General features: G+C 48.3%; 2 protein-coding genes across 4 annotated transcripts; both read right to left on the bottom strand.

Annotated features, from left to right (window-relative positions):
* Positions 1-390: 390 nt before the first annotated feature.
* mttp (microsomal triglyceride transfer protein) lies at positions 391-10,367 on the bottom strand. Its single transcript, XM_076728869.1, has 18 exons — positions 10,307-10,367; positions 9,014-9,201; positions 8,704-8,847; positions 6,594-6,701; positions 6,364-6,480; positions 6,142-6,281; positions 5,913-6,063; positions 5,580-5,737; positions 5,260-5,428; positions 4,936-5,043; positions 4,594-4,806; positions 4,270-4,481; positions 4,060-4,157; positions 3,697-3,818; positions 3,299-3,526; positions 2,723-2,847; positions 1,337-1,507; positions 391-1,243 (listed from the first exon to the last, which is right to left on the bottom strand). The coding sequence occupies exons 1-18, from the start codon at positions 10,365-10,367 to the stop codon at positions 1,096-1,098; spliced, it is 2,661 nt and encodes an 886-aa protein (XP_076584984.1). The 3' UTR covers positions 391-1,095.
* A 2,654-nt stretch (positions 10,368-13,021) lies between these two features.
* LOC143319454 (tetraspanin-5) lies at positions 13,022-20,443 on the bottom strand. 3 transcript variants are annotated; one of them, XR_013077087.1, is made up of 11 exons: positions 20,055-20,443; positions 18,495-18,545; positions 17,546-17,692; positions 17,296-17,466; positions 17,080-17,205; positions 16,100-16,147; positions 15,427-15,543; positions 15,284-15,345; positions 14,495-14,547; positions 14,322-14,396; positions 13,142-14,223 (listed from the first exon to the last, which is right to left on the bottom strand). XR_013077087.1 is itself a non-coding variant. In XM_076728457.1 (10 exons), exons 1-9 carry the CDS (start codon positions 20,136-20,138, stop codon positions 14,535-14,537), a joined length of 819 nt encoding a protein of 272 aa, XP_076584572.1. In that variant the 5' UTR covers positions 20,139-20,443; the 3' UTR covers positions 13,022-14,396; positions 14,495-14,534. The 3 variants fall into 3 exon arrangements, 2 of the variants coding, with proteins under 2 accessions (XP_076584572.1, XP_076584571.1); XM_076728457.1 differs by having other exon boundaries at positions 13,022-14,396; XM_076728456.1 differs by lacking the exons at positions 13,142-14,223; positions 14,322-14,396; positions 14,495-14,547; positions 15,284-15,345 and having other exon boundaries at positions 15,346-15,543.
* Positions 20,444-20,783: the final 340 nt, after the last annotated feature.

Here is a 20,783-nt window from a genome sequence, read left to right as displayed (position 1 = left end):
ATCTGTGTTTAATCGAACTAACTGACACTCAGTGAAGGACAGGACAGGATCCCCGAACAGGAGGACCAGCTGGTCTCAGTAGGACAGATTGAAGGACTGTCAGCGTCCAGGCAGCAGAGGTCTGTGTCACCGCTGTTCTGTCTTCACGCTCAGGTCAGCCGCTCATGTCTTTCCCTGATTTTACAGGCTTCTTATCACAAACTGACGTTGACATGAAAAACTGGTGGAGTGTCCCTTTAAAGACAAAAGGAACAAAGTCCCACATGTTGACTTTGCCCCGGCGGCCTGAGGGTGAACCCGCTCTGTTGCACAATTGTTCAAATGCTGTTTTCCTGAATCTAAATGAGTCAAGTCAAAAGTGTTTCCAGTGCATGTTTATTGCCAGCCGATCACAGAGCAAACAAACTGATCCCTAAATATGGAAACACATGAGAAAAAGTCTTTAAACTGGCCAAACGTTTGCAGACAAACAGGAATCACAGTCACGTACAAAAAAGCACATTCAAGAGCTGATGGACTCATTTCGATTGGGTTCAAATCTTCAAAGCAGACGCTCGTTGTCTCCGTAGGGACAATTAAATATCACCAACGTAATTACCAAAGATGGAGTTAACTGACATTACTTTACTTAATAACTTATTTCAAGTGTGTGAACAGTGACAGCGACATAAAACAATAATTGCTCCTCCTTCGTAAACAGCTGACAGAAGGGAGCTTTTCTCCTCGTGGGGGAGGATAATCCACCGCCTCCAGTGTGACGTTTACATGTTCATCTGTACTGTAACTGTGTCGGGAAAATTACTGTGGGATTATTCCTGCTGAATGTTACCCATCAAATAAAACATCATAAATACATTTTTCAAGGAAATCCATAAAAAGACAATTCAAGAATTCCTGATTTCAGAACAAAATGTCAAATTAAAAGACTTAAATACTCACAGGAATGTAAACATTCACCACGTTTCTCTGCTGCAGCGTTTGACTGCGCGAGGCCGAGGTGCGATAGCTGTCGCTGAAGGGAAGAAACCGTCTCTGAGTGACAAAAGTCCGCCCATAAGAATGACAACTCATTCCTGGAAAGCTCACGGAGCTCCTCTACCAGCTGGAGGAGAAAACCTTCTTGCACATGTTCGAGTTCTCCTGGTGAAGAGGGAATTCAGAGCCGGGGACGAGCTGCTTCTTGCTCTTACGCGACAGGACGCTCTTCCCCGATGACAAGCTCTCGTACCTGGTCAGGTACTCGCTGAAAGCATCCACAACAGACAGTTAGCTTTTTCTGATTGGACATTGAAAAGAGTGTTTAAATGTACTCTGTGCAGCGGCGTCCTCACGGTACCTGATGGGGAAGGTCGTTTTGTCCATCTGCATGCAAACCAGGAAGGGGTATTCAGAGAACTGCACGGTGGTGATGAAGTCCAGCGAAGCCTCAGTTTCAAAGCTGACCTCAACGCCCGCTCTCATGAAGTCCATGTCCACGGTGACGTTTCCTGTGACCACTAACGCTCCCCTGAAGACATACAAAGGAATGTGAAAGTGTCCAAAAAGACAAAGAAAAGTCTGTGAAGTCTGTGTCTTCCCATGTGAAACATTTTCATTTTCAAGCTCATAAAAATACCAACATTTGACAAAAAACATTTTTATTTTATTTCACTTCATCACCTGTGAGGTACACACGTGTTACAACGTCAAACTTCACGTGAAAAGTTTTAAAAAGTGTGAGAATGTTCCTCTTCAAAGCGTTGGACTGTTTCCTGTCTACCTGCAGTCTGATACACCTGTGTCAGCTGATGTGCGGTAACAACACACAGCTTTCCTCAGCGTTTGTGTGTTTGTATGTTACAGTTTGCGTCTGTGGCTCAAAGGCACAGCACAGCTCCGACAGTAACGGGCAGTTTAACAACTTCCCCTCATGTTCAAATCAAAGAGCGTGCCGAGCGCCGAACATCCAACCTCTGTCACTTCGCCCGCGGAGACATGCTTTGGCAAAGATGCCAGTGTGGTTTGTTCTGCTTCTATACATAGACCGCCAGTCTATTATCAGAGTGGATGAGGTACAACTATGCTGATCCATTCACCTGCCTCTGCCATTCCCCCCCCCCCCCCCCCAAACTCGAGATGTGACTGAGCAATGCTCGAAAAACAGGGAGGAAAAGCCCAGAACACAAACATGGAAGCTTCTTCTTCTTCTTCAACCAGACTTTCATTATTATTAACTCCATGACTCAGACCTCCAGTATAACCATTTTACTGGAGGTCCATCATTTGGAAATTTACTATTCACGAATGGAAGCGTAATTAAAGCCTTAATGCAGGATATTGCATTGAGTGAACAAAAACTTTGAAAAATAAATTCTATTTTTATGTTTCATTCATCGAGTTACGGTTCTTGAGTTCTTGTAATGGACCGAATCCTGTTTCATCAGCGATGCTGCGAGCTAACAGCCTGACGCTGCGCTCCGTTTCCAGCGAAGCCGACTGTAATGTTTTAAAATAGAGCCCAGACAGAGCTGACGTCATCTCCACACAAACCAAGAACTGAGACAGGCGTGAGGGACAATGCTGGAGCGCGTCCAACGAGCCGCTGGAACAAATGAATCAGACGACACTTATAGACCGTCTGAAGTTCACATGAATCCAACATCAACAGAAATCTATTCGCAGAGCGGCGACGCGCCTTCTAAAACTACTCTTTCTGTCACAATGATGGACTTCTGGGCTGTACCTGTTGTTGACGCTGGTCTTGGACTCCCGGTACCACAGGCTGATCTCCATGCCTCCAGAGATGTCAATGGCTAACCCTCCTTGGAACTCTGCACTCGCCATGAGACCAGACTGCAGCTGAATCACCTGGAGGACGAGCAGGACAGAGGACACTCAGCGAGGACTCGTCTGATAACTGACATTCATTTTCTCACAAAGCAAACGTTCAAAGCAGAAGAAGTCCTCGGATCGGCGGCATTTGGACCCTCATCACGCTCACTGAGCGCCGGACGAGCTGTCAGTGCTTCCTAACGATCCATAAAGACTGTGATGGACCTGAAAGAGCTTTGAGTTCAGGACACTGAGGCTGAGGAACGTCTGTCTGAATGGTTGAAGGAAAGCTGTGCTGACTCTTTGCATCCTGTAGTTCAGGACGGAGGATTTTACGTCCAGCCTGAAAACCTGACTGATTTCTGGGAGCAGCTAATCACAGGTCATCTAAAGTCCTCCTCCATTAACCTCGCCCAGCTCAGGTCATTTCACCCCCTGCTGCAGGCGTGACTCATTGCTGCCGGCGGTCGCAGGCCGACGTGTTTACCTCAGAATGATCGGTCAGCAGGATGAGGCCCTTCACCACATTCATGGGCTCCCCGGTCATGGAGAACATTTTGGACATGAGGTCACTGTAACCCTTGAAGAAGGTGACGGGCCGCAGCTGGACGTCGAACAGCAGAGCCGACATGCCGGCAAACGACTCCAGGTCTTCCTCGCCTTCGTCGGCGGTGGCAGCGATCAGAGACTCCAGACCCTGGGCCTCGATTGCCACCTGGAAGACAGAAAGTGGTCTGAATTAACAATTTTATAACGATCTGTTCTGATATTTCACACAAACTATATGAGAATTTAATGTATTTCATAAGGAACAGGTCCTTTAAAGTGCTTCACATAATGCATCAGAGTCAGGAACCTTGACAGTAATTCCCCTCGTTGTCTCACCTGTAGTCCATGTAGCATCGCTCCTTTGCTGGCACCGTAAATGTTCATGTTGCTTCTCCTCAGGATCCCCGAGCCTGAATACAGGATGTCCAAACTGTACGTGGAGGTCACATCAGCAGATTCTGTGGGAACGATGAAAGCACTCGGTCACCGTTCACGAAACTGATCTGAGGTCATTTATCTGACAGTGAGACTCAAAATGCTGAGTGTCAGTTAGCATACCCGCCTCACCAAAAGGTCAGCGCTAATGTTTTACTTCTCTGACTCAACTAGTTTTTTCTTCATGTCATCTCAGACTCTGAAGCTTGAAGCTAAACTTTGTTTGATGTATTCCAGGCTTAGAGCTGAGGCTTCGTTACTCACGTGCCATGAATCCTGAGAACGCCGACGATGAGCCAACTTTAGCAAAACGGTCGTAATTGTGGGAAATCATGTCCTTCATGGCTTGCTGTAAAATTTTGCTGAAAAATAAAAAAAGGACAATAAATGGCTGCAACGTGTGTTGGAAAAGTTTTACTCTCTGCTCTTTTTAGTCAGCGGTCGACTCAGAAACACTGTTGGTCCGTAACGAACCTGGCAGGCAGCTGGAAGCGCAGGATGTCCTGGATCTTAGACAGCATGTACTTATTCATCTCGTAAGGCAGGTTTCCGATGGACAGAAGCAGATTCTTGACCTCTGTGTATGACGGGTTGCTGCTGAGGATGACGTCGGCGGCGGCAGCTCTCACGTTCTTCTCGTAGATCCGTCGGTTCTGGTGGTAAACCCTGTTCACCGCCTGTTTGACCTGCGGACGACGGAAACGTTCCGGTTCACCTTCTGTTCTGATGAGCTCCACACGTAGCAGGAAAACCCGTAAGCATCAGTTCAAATGAAGCGTCGTGCAGACGGCGGCTTACCTCATCGGTCATGAGGCTGACGTCGTATCTCTGCAGAGCAGTGAGGGCGATGGTGCTGTACGCTCCCACCTCTGACTCTGCGTATTTGGTGAAGACGGGAATGGCCTCCGGGAGCAGAGAGTTCTTCAGAGCCAGAAGATACATCTGGACCTCGGACTCCACCTTGGTGCTGTCAGGACCTTCTAAAATCAGCTTCTTCACCTGCACCACTGTCTGAGAGGTGAACACCCAGCAGAGGAGCATCCGTCAGCTCTGATTCATTTAAATTTGGCCTTTTCAGACATTTGGACATGTTTTACATTTGTGTGTCGCTTCTCATTTATCATCCTTCTTGAAGCTCACCGGTAAGTTGCAGCCTCCTTTCTGACACAGCTTATGAACCAGAGCTCCCATAATGATCACCACTGACTCCTTGATGTCAGTGCTGCCGATCTTTCCCTTTGAAATATCCTGAAAAGGAAACTCTTCTCGTTAAACACATTCATTGCTGGCAGATGCTTCAGGTATAATATGACTTGGTTTTGCAGACTAATTCTTAAGACTGAAGCTTCTTCAGTTAAGACATGTCATTTAAAACATCAGATGGTCAGTTGAAAGCTCCACAGGTAAAAGCAGCACAAAAGGTCTTAATGACAGCTCTGATTCTTTCCTTTATCTGACACTCACCAGCAGAGCCTGCAGCATCCTCTCGTTGGGATGTGAAGCAAAGCCACATGCATAGAGAAACCTCTCCTGCAGAACCAAACCTTTGGCATCGGTGAAGTTCAGGAACGTAAGCATGGCGTCCAGAGATGCAACGGTCTGCGAGGACGTCACAGCATCCACCACCTGAGGTCTGAAAGCAGCAGGAAGACGGTAAGCACAGCGGCGGTGAGTTCACCTCCTTGGAGGCTGGGCCTCTCTATCTTAAGTCAGAGCTAAGGGACAGCAGAGTGATGGAGTCAGGAAGTAAATTAAGATGTGGGAAGAAGGAGCAGCCTGTTTACAGAGATGTCTTGCTGGCAGTCTTCAGCACTCTGAGGATCTCGTCTTTGGACGCCTTCCTAATGCTCTGGATGAGGGCCAGGAAGCTGCGAGGAGCCACGGCTTTGGACAGGCTCGCTGGCTCCAGCTGCTTCTGTTCGCGCTGCCAGTGCTCAAAAAGCTAAGAGGGAGCACAGAGGGGAGAGAGATCAGGAGCCACGTCCACCTCAACAATCACAGAAGAACAAAAATACTCTAAACCTCCTCTCCATCTGACTGCTTGTGTGTTTTGTCCCCTCTGACTCGCCCCAGCAGCCTGTCAATAATCAGGTGTGTGGAAGTGGACAGGTACTCACCGATGGACATCCCTTGCACTGGGGTTCGGCCGTCTCCGCCACGATACCCACAGCAGCCAGTTTGGCATCGATCGCCTTGACAGCCGCGGCCACATCTTTCCCAGCAGCCTGCTTCGGTCCAGCCTCTGTCCCTGCCAGCGTGAGGGTTTGCCTGAGGAGAAATGTGAAATGTAAAGTGCGCCCATGCCACAAATGGCAGCACCCGTTCGTTCTTTATTACGGCGTTTACCTGGACACGACTTTGGCGGCGGCGGATTTGTGGGCGTTAACAGCCAGTGAGTGTGTTTCTTCAGCCACGGCCGAGCGGATGAAACCATCCTCAAGCCTGAACACTGTCACCGAACTGGACTTCTTGCTCACACCCAAAACCTGCAGGGGGACAAATCCGAGACGTGACGTACGAGCGACCGGCTGTGTGTCAGCGCGGCGAGTCGGCTGGATGCTGGCGTACCTGACTGTGTGTGGTGAATCCGGCCTCCGCGGTCGTACACGTGTCCAGGATCTTGGTTCTTGTCACTTGACCTTTGACCGCCTCGTACTCGACCGTGCACCTTCCAGACACGTCGTTCTGTCCACGGACATTAACATCAAGCTCACATCAGCAGCACGTAATAAAACACTGAACGCATGAATACATGATGAACGCATGAATACATGTTGGCGTGTTATCGTGTCATTTACCTCTATCACCTTCCCAGACTTGAGCTGCACTTGCAGCAGGCTGGCCAGGCCTCTTTTAAGGTTCTTGATGGTTACAGGTTCAGTCCGGTAGGAGTAAAATGCTTTTGTCTGCAGCAGGAGAGTTAAAATCAAGCAACATGTCGAACAGAGCATGTGACCGGTGCATGCCAAGGCCCTCTGACCAGCAGATAAAGCAGCTAGCAGGACCCTCAGCATGCACAAAGGCTTTCAGGGTGTCAGTTTTCCCTCTGCAGAGCGTCTATAGTCATGACATCAGACACTATTTACATTACACACAGAAATAAAAGATATTCTTTGAAGCGCAGGTCAAAAACTGAACCTGAATACTTTGGTATTAGCACTTTAAAATTTGAAAAAGCCTCCATCTCAACCTGGCGTGCAGTGTATTTCCTCTAATTATACCCTCAGCACACATCAGTCCACAGCCATGAGCAGCATGACAGATGAGTCACCCTTACAGTATGTTTATCTCCGACACTGATATCATGAAAGTCATGGAACCAAAGCTCAGTCAAATGAGCTTAGTTCATCTCAGGAAACATCAGATCACACCCCGCGCTTTTCCAGCGAGGCTTCAGTTCGGCTCAGTGCCGGACTCTGTGTCCTGCTCAGCGGCCCTTACATCATTCTACACTGTCTCCTATACAGTATGTAATTTATTTGTGGCGCTCACCCACAATATCAGCCAGGGCCCCCATAAATAGACCGTCCACTGCTGCTCTGTGTGTTTTTCCTGCTGCAGCCTGCCATCAGTATAAATAAGCTAACAACGCCGAGGGAGCAGCGACACTGAACCGGTATCAGTCCTCAGAGGTCAGCGAACACTTACAAAGTGTGTGTTTTCAGCGTCTCTACAGTCACACAGCAGCCACAGACACTTCAGAGTAAAGCCAAACAAATGATGGAAAAATCAGCGTAATATGAAAAAAAAAAAGCAATATGCAAATCACAGGAGCTGCAGCTCTGATGGAGGTAAGATGTGTCACAACAGATCTTCAGAGACGAAGCACTGAGGCCACAGCGAAGTCACATGATCATCGTTTTAAGGTTTTTTTTTCCAGTGAAAATGACCGTTAGCTCTGCAGTCATGAGTCAAATCACAGCATCTGTCAGAATAATCCCAGCGTGATGTTTCTGCCTGATTTCACAGCTCGGTGTGAAACATGAACATCACGACGTCCTGGACAACACACGTCTGTTTACTTCACTGCACACACTGCTGCTCTTTACCTGGTATGTTAAGACAGTATGAACTAATGCTTTATAGATCAGTTATTATCCATTAATAAGAACAAACCTTTGGCTCTTTTTCTACTCGCTAATAATCCACTGACTGACTTCAAGTCATTGATTGCTAATAAATTGACTTTGAGCAGACGTTAAATGTCGTACAGTCCGTTGAGTCAGTGTATTATTATTTAATGACTCCTGAGCCAGTAAAGCCATTAGCTGCATCTTCTAAAGCTTTTCTAAAGTGGTATCAAAGCCTTTACTGGATGAGGACCGACAGGTAAAAGATTGTATAAGGAGATCTTTCCTGTAACAGTCTTCCACTATAAACCAGAGTCACATGAGCCTTTAAACGAGATATCTAACAATCAGCATGTTATTATTCTTTCACTGGCCGTCGTGCATCACTGGACATGAACCAGTGATAACGATAATGATGTGATAATGAGCCTGAACACATCTCACAGCCAGTACGAAGGCAGAACGAGTCTTATCCACCAACCCGGAGCCACTCTGTCAATCAGGCCTGTTCATTCATTCACTGACCCTCTGAGCTGGATGACCTTTGCACGCACACACACACACACACACACACACACACACACACACACACACACACACAGTGTGGTATTTCCCCTGCCAGCATCATCACTGAGCACAGTGAAGGTAAAGTCACTGCTGACAGACATCTCTCACGTGGATTAGACTGTGAATTAGCTGAAAACATTCAGGAGCTGCTCTTCAGGACTGGAGTGAAGAGAAAGTGAAGTGAACTGAGAAAGACTGCGAGGTTTTACAGATTAAAGCTCCGCTGATGACGACTCCATGACAGCAGTCCATGACATGCTCATATTCTCACCTTTCCATTTTTCAGATGCAGCAGGAAAGGCTTCGTCAGAGCGGCCAGTTTCGTCTTCCCCAGGACGCTTTCTGCTGTGGACCCATGGAGGACGTTCTTCTTCTCTGGTCGCTGGGACGCAGGGTCGATCCTCACGTTTGAGATCTGTGAAAGATGAATTAACGTGAACTAACACAAGACTCTACTCCCGCTTTAATCAAACATACATGTACATCCTGATTTATTATGCAGATTATTCTAAATGCTGTTTTGTAAGTGTGGGAGGAAATGACATCATGTCCAGCCTCAGCGTGTGATTGGACCAACCTACCGCCACTTGAATCAGCTGGTCATCTTTGCTGCTGGGATCCCTCCAAACGAGGTTGACGTCCACGTCGCTGGAGATCCTGTAGCCTGCACTGCCCTCTTTTGACGGCCTGGTTCTGTCCAGCAGCACCTCGGCGGCGTAGCTGAATTTGTACAGCTGGTTGTTGTTGAGTCGAGGTCCCGCAGCACCACCTGAGGAAACAGGAAACCAGCTGCTGAGCAAACATGAGCCCAGCGGCGCTTTGCGCTGCATTACAACGTGGACTGTAGGAGCTCTCTAGACTGACAAAGCCAGGGTTCAGAGCCGAGCGCTGCTTTCACTTCATGCCAGTAGAAACCTGAAACATCTCATAGATCAGCTGTGGACGGTGGTGCGTTCAGGTTCTGAAATCTGTGCGTTGTCCTGGGAAACAAACAACAAGCAAACACTGATACTGTGGAGAAAGTTGCTCAAACAAAGGACACCTTTCACACTTTGATGAGTGAAGATGATTCACTGGGATGAATGAACTCAAAGCAGAGGCTGAAGAGCTTCAGTCTGTCAGCAGCTCGGGTCATTTTTAATCATGAAAGCAATGAGAGAGCCTCTGTTAAACAGGGATTTTACCCAAACATGGACAGATTTTCTTCAGTTTTGAATCGGACAGTAATCCCAGGGGTCTCTTTTGCTTCCCAGTGACTCCTCAGGTGTTCACATGGACGTCATGGACCCTGCGCTCCTCTGTGGCACTCAGGTGGTTCAACCGGCGGCCATTTCCCAGGGTGTGTTCCACATGAGAGCAGATAAAAACCTCTCTTAGGTATGACATCAGGCCACGAGGGAGGACAGACTGACGTGTCAGTATGTGATTTCAGCACCGTCACTGAGCGACATGGAGCTCAACCCAGCAGACAAGCTCTGGGTCGACGATCAGATGGTTTGTTGTGTCTTAACTTCATTCTTCCCAGTCAGAGACGTCCCCAGGCTGATCTATGTGAAGCTCTCCAGCGACAGATCAGGATCCAGCCATGACTCATTCATGTGAGGATTTGAAGTCTGATGCAGAACATAATTCAGCCTGACACCTTCCATCAGCAACAATTATCCACATTTCCTTTATGAAGAAACCAAGAGTCGCTCTGAGCCGCAGATAAATCCTGGTGACTCATTTCTATCGACTGAGGATGAAGCAGAGGTCTTCAGTCCCACTACCTTCATTCAAGCTCAACTCAATCATCTGCCCGTCGGCTCCAAGTGTCCTCCCACCACAAACTGCCTGCACAGAAGGGAAGAAGTCAAAGCAGCCCATGAACTCACCTTTGGCAGCAGCTGAGACGCAGGAAGCTCCGCAAAGCAAGAACACGAGCAGAGTGAACATCGTGCGTCCTCTCTGCAGCCAGGAGACTCCAAACCGACGCGCACAGCCGAAGAGGAAGGCAAAGCGGCTCCGAGCGGCTCCTGATCTGCTTTATCTGCGGGGAGGGCAGACTCCAAACTCCACGCTCCAGTACTAAGTACGAGATAACCTGCCAATGATTAACCTGAGCAGCACAGATTTGACAGGAACTGCAGGTATCGATCGATGAGGCCAGCTTTAATACAGCGGGCGGCCGCGTGATCGATTAATCAACGAAATGGGATTATCTGATCGATGATTGGTGAAGGGAGGAATGAGACCCGCCGTCTGGATCTGCAGACAACATGTCCCGACAAGTCAACACGCAGCAAAGTTTCATTCTGGAGAAAATAACCTACAAGTTAATTTAGCTCAGATGTCTTTTATTTATATACCGATGTGGCGCAGAAACTTCTTCCTGTCACACAGTTCCTGGTTTCACTGGGAGATGAACAGTCTGCGCTGTGTGGACCCTGAACCAGCCCCCCCGAGGCTCGAGTTACAGCATCCCAGGGGCCCCAGAGGGTCATTCTGTGTGAAACACTGAGAAATCAGCTCACATCTTCAGTCTGAAGCTGCTGATTTCTGCACTTCATCCAGGTCAGACTGCAAATATCTACAATTACTGCAAAAAGTGGAGCAGCTGTCCCTAAAAATCTACATTATTACATTGAAAGTGAGCCGGGGGGGGCTGATGGCTCCATTCATCACCTTCATCAGCAGCGATGAAGGCCTCTTCACACTTACTCTTCTTCCCACTGGATTGAACAGAACATCACTCAGTAAATCAGCCCACATTCACTTTGGTTCACGGTTATTTTTGATTGAATCCAGAGTCTCCCGACCTTCAAGCCTTCATTCATGTCCTCCAGGTCTCCAGCAGGGAGGAGGCCGTCCACGTCCAGCTTCAGTCAGCATCCAGGAGCCTGAGCTTCTGCAGTGGACTCAGTATCTGTGACAGATCGTCCTCCGCAGATAAACACTGAGACAGCAGGTCATGACCTGCAGGCCGCCGCAGGAACACAGATAAACAGGTTATCCCTGCTTTCTTATGCTCACACTGTTAGGACAAAAAAAAAAAAAAAAAAACACGATGGGACCGTCATTACTACAAACTACTGCAGAACACCTTCATCAGCTGGAGGAAGACTGCATATCCTATATCACACATATCACATACAGATACAGAGCACGAGGCAGCTGCAGTGAAGTTCAACACTAAACACTCAAAGCAGTTTCAACTTTAATTAATGAGACAAAATCAAATCGATTCGCAGTGAAATGCTGAGACGACTTTTCCTTCAGTGTAAAAAGTGCAAACACAAAGCAAAAGGTCGAGTACGACATCAACAGGTTACAAACAGGTGTGTGAGGGGGAGGGAACACCTGAGGGCCGTTAAAGGGACTCTGTGAAGGCTGTTTTCAGAGGACACAGACGTCCAGCGGTGTCTGTCTCTGTGAGCTGATCAGTGAAATCAGCTGATCATTCAGCTCTGATAATCTGAGGCATTAAACTGGAGAGTGGACGTGTGTCGTGATCCCATCAGCGGGGACGAGTCTGCTGTTGTTGAGTCCAGGAAGAGTCACTCAGGCATCTGGACGAAGGTCAGAATCCAGCGATAACACAGCAAACAGGCGCTCTTATCAAAGCCGGCTATCTAAATTGTGAATTATCTGTGTTGTGTTGAAAGAAAAGTGTGTGTTGTGTTAGAGAGTGACCCACTAATCTCTGTGAACGAGGCCTGTTCTCAGAGGAAACCTCCTCTCTGACCTCAGCTGAGCTCCAACACTCACCTCCATGTTTGTTTTCCAGCAGCGTCCTGAAAGTCTGACGCTCCTCAGCGTCTGTGAACGCAGCAGCTCTCCTCTTCCTCTGAAGGTCGTGTTCAGGAATGAGGCCCTGATGTTAAAACCTGACGTTGTCTTGAATTCTGCTGATGTTTTAGCATGTTTGCTTCTGTGGCCTCTTTGGTGTCTCAGTGTGTGTGTGTGCATGTGTGTGAGGGACATGGGACCACGTCTGTCCACAGTCAACCTCCACAGGTGAAATATCACTGGGTCACCTGAGCAGGACATCGTTAATGTTATCAGTCACACCTGTGCTGCTGTGTGAGAGGCCTGAGCAGTCGAGACGCTCCTGACAGAGAAATGACTTTTTCAATCCCACCTGAAGCTTTTTAGTCTGAGTGTAACACAGAAACAGAAAGCTGAGTCGGACTGAGATCATCATCCTTTGACTGCAGCGTGAGAAAGGTGAAGCTGTGCGGAGAAGGTCCATTTCGCTTGGTCTTCACGTCGAACACTGGATGGCAGCATTGAGCGACTGTCACTGAGTGGATGTTCAGTGATCATCAGATCAGTGTTCGTGGTCACTGCTTCCTTCAGCTTTCTGCATTCAAAGCTTCTCAGTTTCACCCTTCGTGCAGTTTAAACGTTGAATCTCATGTTTTTCACTTGCTGCTGATTCATCTGCTTTGAGGTTTTGTTATTTTACTGACTTTGTTTATTTTTTTATCACCATTTTTAGCAAAGCTTCCTGTTTGTGTTGGTTTTTAACTCGTCTGTACTCGAACTGTCTGCCACCAGGTGAAAAGCTCGACTGACTGAATGAGAAGAACAGACGGACCTCACAAAGCGGCCGTTTATCACTGACATTTTCTAATAAATGTCAAATAATATCTTTAATTTTCTCCGATTTATTAATAACTGTGGCCAAACTTTAACCCGAGCTCCACTCACAGCATGCCAACGCTGACCAAAGTTTACAAAGAAGCACATTTATTGAGATATATATTTACAGCTGGTCACATCCAGTTATTTACAACAATCAGGAGAACGCATGAACCAAAGCAATCTCAGAATCAGGATCTGTGGAAGTACATCACAAATATGGCACTGAGCGGTCGGAGGAGGTGTGACCAGTCGACAACCATGAAGCTTTGAGTGGAAAAAGGGATGTTTGAGCCCCTGCTGCTGTGTTTTAAGAGCTCAGCTCATCCAGGCTGCAGAAGATGCTGCTGCGCTCACAGATGCGCTTCTGTTAAAGAGCATCGCAGATGATGGAGAGAAGACACGAGAGCTGGATCTGGAAGTCCTCATGGAGAGGAAAGCTGGTGTTTGAGCCCGTCTGCAGCCTGTCTGAGCGCCGTGAAGCAGCCGTGGAAACTGCTTCTATCCTGATTTTCCAGTGAAAACTTACAGATCAGAACATAAAAAACACAAGCAACAAGGCGTCTGCTCAGATTTCCTCAAAGCAGCAGAACAGAATGAGCGAAAGCGTCTCTGAGCTGATGTGAAAACACAGAACGCTGGAAGTCGTTTTCTCAGAGGCTGCTGCTCCACTTCAGTAACAGTCAGGACAGAACCGGCGAGCGGCTCCTCGCTCTCATACCAACATTAAAGTGCTTAAGGCCTTGACTCGGAGCAAACCGCTGACTCATCCCTTCGTGACGCCGTGACAGCGAATCGTCACACGGCTGCTTCCAAACTGAACGTCTGAGACGTCGCAGGTGGAAATAAACGTGAACTCTGCAGCTTTGAGGAGATTCAATGAAACATTCAACAAAGTGCTCACCAGCCCATTCACGCTAAGCTACGGACTATTTTACAATTATCTTAAAAATACTTCACATGACTGAAATACATTTAGGAGAGCCGATGTCCTACCAACAGACAAGAGGCATGCAGTGCATTTCCAGAGTCACTTCATCTGTGAACACAGAAAACCACGGCCCTGTTCTGAATGAAGCACCACCTCTGACGACACCTTCCTCCCTGCTTCCTGTTTCCTCCTTCCTGTTTCCTGTCTCCACTGTCAGCCCGCTGTGTTTGATCCGTCCTGTAGCAGAGCGACACACAGCACAGCCTGGAGTTTGTGCTGCATTCAGAAGAAGGGCCACAAGTCTCTTTAAAAATAACTCTAAATTTACTATTTACACATCAGGCTCTTGGTTCTGGACACACGAGCTGTTCGTCCGTTCCCTTCATTGCTGGCGTCCAAACTGCAGAGTCCTGAAGACAGAAAAGACGTCAGTGGAGACACAGTCAATCCGTCCCAGAGCAGATATTTCTGACCTGCTGAGCCAACGATGGAGTCTCGCAGTGCCCACCTGGTACATCCTTCCTGCCTCTGGAGATCCCGACGAGGTCCTAAGTAAACAAACTGCACAAAGAAGAAGATTTCAGAGTTCAGAGGAGATAAGAACTAAAAACCCGGCAGGACTCTGAGCGGCTCGGCGAGGTCTGAAGAACTCTGAAAACATTTGGCCTGAAGTCACTGTGACTGACTTTGGGCTAAATGCTATCATTTGCATGCTAACACACACACACAATAGTTAGAGAATGTTTACCATTTTCATCATCTTAGCTTAGCATGTTAGCATGCTAACATTTGCTAATTAGCAGTAAACACAGAGTGCAGCTGAGGATGCTGGGAATGTCGTGGTTTCATATTATCTTCATAATCCATTTTATCTCATATTAAACTTTTTAGTTTACTTAATATTCATATCAAATAAAATAAATTCTTCTTATTTTTATCGGTTTCTTTATTTTACTTTCTCTTTGTTTGTGCTTGCTGCTGTTCTTGTGCTTCTGTAACGAGTGAATTTCCCTGCCGGGATCAATAAAGGTTTATCTTGTCTGGTGATAAATCCAAGTATTGGACATTTTCCTCACAACCACAAACGTCGAGCTCACGAGCCGAAGCTGGACGGATTCGTCCTCTGGTGACCGTGAAGGTTTGGGCTGAGCTTTGTTGACAGATTTCACAGGACAAAGGAAAATCTGACCTGATGATTTCACTAAATGTCTGTCGGTTCATCCAGACATTCACTCATTCACAAAGTGTCACAAAGGTTCTTTTCACTGATCCTGAATCAGCGATCGCTGGCACCTACCAGCTCTCTCTCACGGCTTCGATGTCGCTCACGAGGTTCTGCGCCAAGCAGATGCCAAAAATCTACAACAGGAAACAGATTTCAGACCAGGTGAACCAAAGCGTGACAGACATCAGGTGACAAACCAAAGATGACCTCCTGACCTGCAGCAACGCAATCCCAATGAAGATGCCCGCCACCACGGTCAGGTTGTCCTGAAGCCACTTCTCGAACTGAGGAACGCAGCCTTTGATGTAGATGAAGGTTCGCTGCTCGGAGTCCTGACAGGAGAAGAAGAAGAAGAGGGCGAGGCAGCGTTACGATGAGTCTATCAAACCTTTGAGCGTTTCAGGAGCGTCTGTCTGCTCTCCATGACCGTTAATTTTAACTGCAGAACATGATGCTGCTCTTCATCTCGTGGTGCTTTCACAATAAAAGCCCTCTGAACTAACGTCAGCCAGTTGTTAACGAGCACTCGGCCCACTGCTTTCTGCTCTGACTCACTGAAACTAGTTCTCTCCAGCTTTTCCCTCACATTTCTGTGAGGAAAACAAACGCAGCCGTTTCCTCACGTTATGCTAACACGGAGCCAGCGGTGGGGGAGGGGTCTCAGTCTGCAGCATTGCTGCACGGTGAGTAATACCACAAGTGCTGATGGGGAGCCAGCTGCTGTATGCTGAAGACTGGGGAGTTGGAAACACCCTGAAAGAGGAACGCTGCGCCCAGGGTGGAGAGCCTGGTGACGGCCTGCATGAGGCCGAATGAGCGAGAGCAGCGTCTGCTCTTCAGACTGATGTCCAGGCTTTTACCTCAGAGGAGTTTGTGAGAGCGACTCACCGTCTTCGCTCGGATGTCGTAGCCACACTGAGTGTTGATGACGTCCTCCTGTGAAGAGAACATGCATGATGTCACATGTCAGTTCAGTTCAGTTATCCATCTGGATCAGTTCATGTCTTCTATTGGATGTAATGGAAGTGGAGGACACTCAGCTTGTGTCGCTCAAAACACCAAAAAGCACATCTGAAAAACTCAACACCGATCAGAAATGATGACCTGCTTACTGGAGATCATCCACAGGTCCTGTTCTCAGCAGTTTAATGGAGGACGCTTTTCTTTCTAGTGAACTACATCAGCAGAGGGAACCGTGAGTCTACTCCTCGAACCATCCCTGCTGGACATTAGCTTTACGCTAACTGACACTGCTAGCTAATGTTAGCACTCAGCTGAGGGAGGACATCTGTGGGACTTTTTATTTTGAAGTCTCAGATTGGAAATGTTTCAGGATGTTTGACAGAAAGGTGTTTTTAATGCAGCCTTGAGGGTGAATGATACCTCAGAGAACATCATGTGTTCTAGCGTTTTCTCCTCCTGCTAAGTGTTTTGAGGAGCTGGTATCAGGGAGGACGGCTGGGTGGAACAGTCTGTCCTCGGGTCAGCAAATAAAAGAGACTGTTGTGCAACTTGACAGTGAAGCGCGGCTGTTTTGCTGAAGCAGAGAGCTGCAGTCAAAAACTGCTTTGGTCACAATAACTCCTCCCAGCTGCTTCCAGGCTCTGCTGTGCTGGCAGAGTCTGACCAAAGACTAAACACTGAGGCCCGGACGTCCTGCTGGACGGCAGCCATGACAGCTGACAGCTCTGCCGGCCGTCTGCAGGACGCAGATAACGCAGCTATCTGTCGCAGGGAGGACCTCCGACCACCAGCTCTGGAAACGTTTCAGCGTGTTCCCGAGCGACTGACTCGACTTTAACTTTGACACAGTCCCGCCCGCCGGCCGGCGCTTCGCCCTGAAGCAGAATGAAGTGAGTTTTTCCTACCGCTGGATCTTTGGTGCAGCAGGAAAAGGGAACGCCACACTTCTCACGGCTCGGGTTGGAATCGGTGCAGTTGAAGTAGATGTTCAAATTCCAGTCGTCAGCTCCAAACGCTCCGCAGCACTCCCACTGCGAGGTCAAACACACCCCCCCACAGTAAGTCAACAACACAACACAGAGACAGAGGCGTCACGGACACGGACAGAGGACGCTGCTCACGTATTCCTGCGTGAAGTCGATCAGGTTCTGCAGATCGATGTCGTCTCTGTAGGCTCGAATGTTGTTGTTGATGAAAAAATTGAGCTGGTCCTTGATCCAGTCTTTGAAGACGAAGGCCAGGACTCCGGCGGTCAGCTCCAGGAAGAAGATGATGCCCAGGAAGACGGAGAACTGAAACACACACACGCAAACACGCGTTAGCAGGAGGCCAATGAGTCTTCTTCACGTTCCGTTTGATGAGAGAACGTACGAATTTGAGCAGGAAGGAGTTTTCTCGCAGCGCTCCGATGCAGCCGGCGAACCCGAGGATGAACATCACGCCGCCCACAACCAGGAAGAGCCAGACCGGGTCGAACCCGCCGAGGTCCGTGATGGACGAGATGTTGGAGAGGACGCCCTGCAGAAGAAGAGGAGGCGTTAGAGGCTCCTCGGAGCTTCAGCTAAAAAGCTGACAGGTTTCCAGGTGGTCCCGCGGTCACTACACCTGAAGGGAAAGTCAGAGTCAGATGAGGAGAAAGACGCTGCTCACTGATCAACACGTTATGTCTTTGTTTGATCCGAACATGAATAACGACGTCACAGCGACGCCGCCGCCACACAAACCTTAAACACCTGACAGATCACACGTTCATGGATGAGCTTCAGAGGAGATCTGGACACAGTCAGGCTAGCTGTTTCCCCCCGTTTCCACTGTCTGTGCTAAGCTACGCTAACCGGCTGCTGGATCCAGCTTCGTATTCAACGAACAAACGCGAGAGAGGAGTCGACCTTCTCATCTGACTCAGATTTCCCACAATGCCTTTATGACTTGAAACACGTGAGGATCTGCACTCGTCACTGTTTCAGGTCAGCTGAATCTCTGTAGTTTGTGAGACAACAGGAGACATCTGAAGACTGTAAAGACCGTGGACATCCTGTCTTCAGACGATCTACTGACCAAACAGTTCATCAAGCACAATAACCTCCAGACGACAGTCACTGTCTGAAGGATCTTTAAAGGCTGGGAGCACGCCGCGAGTGAATGTGTGAAACCACCAGGTCCTTTCTTCCGTCCGTCCTTCAGAGACGTCCCACCGGAAAGCACGACATTCCTCTCTGATTCAGTAAGTCCACTGCGGACAGATGGGCGTGAACCACGGGGGACGGACGTCCAGCGTGTGATCTGTGGACAGACTCACAGAGAGGAGCGGTGAACTCACCTTTTCGCTCCACGCCCACAGCCCGATGGCGAGGAAGGCCACTCCCAGGAACTACGGGGCAGACAGAGAGGACAGAGACGAGAGGACGGATTACTGCGCTGCAGCTGGACCATGTCCCATCACACGCAGCAGCCAGAGAAACCACACGGAGAGTTTCCTGGCAGCCGCCCAGCGTCTTCAGACAGCACCGAGGGCTACGGCAGCCTGTGAGGGACACTAGTCACCACTTCACATTTTAGAAAATATATATATATATATATATATATATATATGTGTGTGTGTGTGTGTGTGTGTCTTCACACTCAGAGTTTGATGAAATAAAGCAGAAAAAAGCTTTTAGTGTTTAGAAGAGCAAACTCTTCGTCTGCTGATGAAGACTTGGCTTTTTCTATTGTCTGTAACAAGAAAACATCCTCTGCCTGAGATCAATTAACTCTGTCTTATCTTATCTTATCTTATCTTATCTTATCTTATCTCAGGTGTTCTTCAAAGAGCTGCTGCTCAGCCTTCATTAGACAGCAGGTCCTGCTTCAGGATTCTAGGACATAAAACACTTTGTGAGGATCAGTGAAAGAGCTGCAACGATTAATCAATTCATCAATAAAAAAACTGACAATCGACTGTTCGTTTCCGGCATTTTTTCCAGTAGAAACATCAAACATTTGCTGGTTCCAGCGTCTTAAACGTGTTATTCTGTCTGTATGTGACAGTAAATGAGGAGTTTTGGGCCGTCGGTGGAACAGAAGAAGCCGTGTGAAGAAACGATCAATCGATTGATTCATTGATAGATTAAGGTGCAGCCCACTGCAGAGGGAGGAGGAACACAGCTTTAAACAGCCGGCCTCCTCTGATGACCGGGGGCTGAAGGCCTCCTCTTCATCACTCTGAGGGCCACGAAGGGCCACAAACCCTGACGCCTGGTTTGTCTGCTCATGTCAGAAAACACAGCTCGTTATCTGGAGATAACGAGATAACTGATTGGCTCCTGCTGTCGTTCACGCTGTCACTGTCATCACGTCAGCGCTCATCTTCATCAGTGTGTCTTCACACACACTGCTGTCTTTCCTCTTTGTTCTTCGCTGCACACTGACTCTGCTGATCAGTGATTATTGATCAGTCTCAGCATCAAAATGCTCATCATCATCTCGCTGAAGCCCAAATTATTCCAGTTACTGTAACGAACTCTCACTTTGGAACCGTCAAAGTTTTGGTGTTGTAGCTCGAGAATCGGCTTAAAAATTCACCTGCTGTGGTTTCCTGTTGTATTGATGATGTCATCAACAAGGTGTCTCTAATAACCCATCATAAAGCAGATCTCAGCCTTCAACCCGTCCTGTCCCTGGAGGCCCACAGTGGGACGTCCATGAGGACATGTCAGGATGATGAAGGTGAAGATGAAGCCTGCCCCCCCCCCCCCCCCCCCCCCCGACACTGACCCTGGCTGACACCTGGATGAGAGCAGGTGAGGCAGTGATGCTCCACAGAAACAAAGCGAGCAGATGGCTGAAACGAGCCTGGAGCTGCTTCAGGCCTGAAGTCCGCGGAGGAACCGGGACTCACCCAGAAGATGATGTTGAACCCGAAGATGAAGTACTTGATGCAGCAGCTCACTTCATGAGCCTTGAAGTGCTTCCCTGACATCATCTCTCGCCTCGCGCTCCTCCTGCTTCTGGAAACACCTTTTTATTTTCAACGCGCCCTCGGTGGTTTCAGCGCCCCGTTATGAACCTCATCGTGTTTTTCGGCTGTAAAAAGGCGCAGAGGAGGCGCGGAGGAGGCGCGGAGGAGGTGCGGAGGAGCGTCTCTGCGCGGAGAGACTCAGTCTGGTCCTGACGAGGAGCTCTGAAGCCCAAACGATGAGAGAAATCCACAGAAATCAGGCAGATTTCAGCCGATGGTCTTCGATCTGACCCATAATCTAGACATGGCTGGTTTTGACCGACAGGCCTGGGAGCCAATGAGAGCCCGTGCTGGGAGCAGGAGGCGGGATTTCCTCCAGCAGGGGGCGTCCCTGCCCTCAGATGACCATTAGACACCGTAATAAAGCCACAGAGCCTTTTAGTCATTAAAATCATGACGTCATCAAACAGGTCAATAGACATCACGTATCGATACACACACGAAGTCAGGAAACAATCATTAAAATCAGCTTTTCACAGTTCATTAAAGGTCGTTTACTGGACTCCAGCAGGTTTTCTTCCTCTGACCTTCCTTCGTTTTGTTCATGAAGCCGAAACTGAGAAATTAAATAATATATGTATTTATGATTTAATATGGTCTGTGTTCATT

Source organism: Chaetodon auriga, chromosome 4 (assembly GCF_051107435.1).
Source record: "Chaetodon auriga isolate fChaAug3 chromosome 4, fChaAug3.hap1, whole genome shotgun sequence".
NCBI classification, from domain to species: domain Eukaryota; kingdom Metazoa; phylum Chordata; class Actinopteri; order Chaetodontiformes; family Chaetodontidae; genus Chaetodon; species Chaetodon auriga.
Note: the sequence above shows the minus strand (reverse complement) of the source record. Positions and strands in the feature narration are given on the sequence as shown.

Excerpts from the sequence above, each read along its gene's own strand:
- LOC143319454 (XM_076728456.1), bottom strand. The coding sequence starts at position 20,138 with ATGATGTCAGGGAAGCACTTCAAGGCTCATGAAGTGAGCTGCTGCATC. Across the intron at positions 17,693-18,494 it reads TGTGGGCGTGGAGCGAAAAG|GGCGTCCTCTCCAACATCTC; the intron begins GTGAGTTCACCG and ends CTTCTTCTGCAG. Across the intron at positions 16,148-17,079 it reads GCTGCACCAAAGATCCAGCG|GAGGACGTCATCAACACTCA; the intron begins GTAGGAAAAACT and ends TTCTCTTCACAG.
- mttp (XM_076728869.1), bottom strand. The coding sequence starts at position 10,367 with ATGTTCACTCTGCTCGTGTTCTTGCTTTGCGGAGCTTCCTGCGTCTCA. Across the intron at positions 6,702-8,703 it reads TGCATCTGAAAAATGGAAAG|ACAAAAGCATTTTACTCCTA; the intron begins GTGAGAATATGA and ends CTCCTGCTGCAG. Across the intron at positions 4,482-4,593 it reads TCAGCCTCATGACCGATGAG|GTCAAACAGGCGGTGAACAG; the intron begins GTAAGCCGCCGT and ends CGTCGTCCGCAG.